Below are 1,772 nucleotides of genomic sequence, written 5' to 3'. Positions count from 1 at the left end.
TCTCTCTGCTCCCTCTACTGGTTCTGTTTCTCTGGAGAACTCTGTTAATACAGTTGCATACAAAAATATATAATTATTCACATGTAAAATTATAGATTATGTATATATGCAGCTCACACTAGACACAAGGTCTCCTGTGAGCTCGGTTTTGAAGAATGGGCGGCACTTTAACAGGGAGAGACAAAGGGAAAGGGTCTTCCAAACAGTCAGAAGAGTGTGAGGAAGGAGGACCGTACGAAAACACCAGCTGTGGCTGGGTGTGCTCCACACCCGTAATCCTAGCACTTTGGGAGGCCAAGGCAAGAGGATCGCTTGAGGCCAGGAGTTTTGAGACCAGCCTGGTGAGGACTGAACTCTGATCTTTTTCTTTGCTCAAAAAATTCCTTTCTAAGAGGGCCTGGTGAGTCACAGCTACAAATGATAAAGTCTCAGTGAACAGGTTTTTATGATGTGGTTTACTTCCCGACCTGATGCCAGTATAGCATCTCATGAAGGATAGAAGACACTGATGTTAATTCGAGTATTCCTTTCTGCCGATTCCTGGCCTTTGGACAAAGCCTAACTCTTTTAGCCAATCGCCAACTACACAATCCCTAAACCCACCTACGACTCGCAAGCCCCCACGTTGAGAAGTCTTGCCTTAATCCCTAAACCCACCTACGACCTGTAAGCCCTTGCCCTGAGAGGGCCCACGTTTTCAGGCCAAACCAGTGTACGCCTTCCATGTACTGATTTACGACTTCACCTGTAATCCCTGTCTCCCTGAAATGTATAAAACCAAACTGAGCCACAGCGAGTCAACTTGCTCAAGGCTTCTTGGGCGTGGCTCCGGGCCAGGGTCCTCAAGTTTGCCTCGGAATAAACCTCCTTAAAGTATTTTACAGAGTTTGACTTCTTCTCCGTTGACACCGGGCAACACTGGGTCTCCACAAAAAATTAAAAACTCAGCCAGGCGTGGTGGCATACGTCTGTAGTCCCCGCTGCTTGGGAGCCCCGCCGCCGGGTCGCAGAGGTCGCTGAGCCTAGCCTCTGCGACGTCGGTGCTCAGCACCTCGAGCCTTCCCCACACTCCGCCTCAGCCCTTGATGCTGTCAACCACATCCCGAGCAACCGATGTTTTCTTTTTTTGAGACAGGGTCTCGCTGTGTTGTCCGGGCTACAGGACAGCGGTTGCGGGTCCCCAGAGGGAGGGCTCCGGCGAGGCCGCGGCCGCTTCCCCTCCGACGCCATTGCGTGCCGTCTGGAGGTTCGAGTCCTCTCAGTCCTGGCAATCCCAGGGAAACACCCAGGAGGCTATTTTTAGGAACATCGACGCCCAAACCCTCCCCTGAGCAGGGCCCACCCGGCCCGGCCCGGCCCGGCCCGGCCCCTGAGCGCCCCGACATACCTAGGGCCGGGAGCGCGGAAGCCCCGCGTACCCCCAACGCTGCAGTCCGCGGGCCCGCTCTGCGCAGTCGCGGCGTGGTGCGCAGGCGCGATAGCCCGCCCGCCCCGCGCGTGGTGCGCAGGCGCAGTCCGGCGCGGGGGCTGGCGGGACAGTGCAGCGGCGGACATGTCCGGGCTCCGAGGTTTGTCGCGGCTGCTGCGCGCGCGGCGCCTGGCGCTGGCCCGGGCGGTGAGTCGGCGCCGCGGGGCGGGGCGGGGGCCGAGGCGGCGGCGGCGGCAGCGGGACGGTCTCTAGCTGGTGCGGGCGGAACTGACGCCGGGTCCCCGGCGCCCCCCGCCCCTGCCCCCGGGTCGGGACGGTCGCGGCGGGGCCTGCGGCTGCGCCC

General features: G+C 59.2%; 2 protein-coding genes across 3 annotated transcripts in view; one reads left to right on the top strand and one right to left on the bottom strand.

Moving 5' to 3' along the window:
• Window positions 1-1,456, bottom strand: part of CCDC127 (coiled-coil domain containing 127) — an 11,671-nt gene extending 10,215 nt beyond the window's left edge. The window contains exon 1 of the mRNA XM_012660142.1: window positions 1,388-1,456. The gene's annotated coding sequence lies outside the window, so the exon portion shown is untranslated. The remainder of the gene's footprint in view (window positions 1-1,387) is intronic.
• A 7-nt stretch (window positions 1,457-1,463) lies between these two features.
• The window catches only part of SDHA (succinate dehydrogenase complex, subunit A, flavoprotein (Fp)), a 38,718-nt gene continuing 38,409 nt past the window's right edge, over window positions 1,464-1,772 (top strand). Inside the window, exon 1 of one of the 2 annotated variants that reach the window (XM_012660141.1) lies at window positions 1,464-1,615. In XM_012660141.1, the coding sequence (XP_012515595.1) occupies window positions 1,553-1,615 (63 nt within the window). In that variant the 5' untranslated portion in view covers window positions 1,464-1,552. The remainder of the gene's footprint in view (window positions 1,616-1,772) is intronic. The other variant, XM_012660140.1, reaches the window with a different exon arrangement.

The sequence above is a fragment of the Propithecus coquereli genome, unplaced genomic scaffold, assembly GCF_000956105.1.
Source record: "Propithecus coquereli isolate 6110/MARCELLA unplaced genomic scaffold, Pcoq_1.0 Scaffold658, whole genome shotgun sequence".
NCBI classification, from domain to species: domain Eukaryota; kingdom Metazoa; phylum Chordata; class Mammalia; order Primates; family Indriidae; genus Propithecus; species Propithecus coquereli.
The sequence above is the reverse complement of the archived record's forward strand: the minus strand, read 5'-3'. Positions and strand labels throughout refer to the sequence as shown.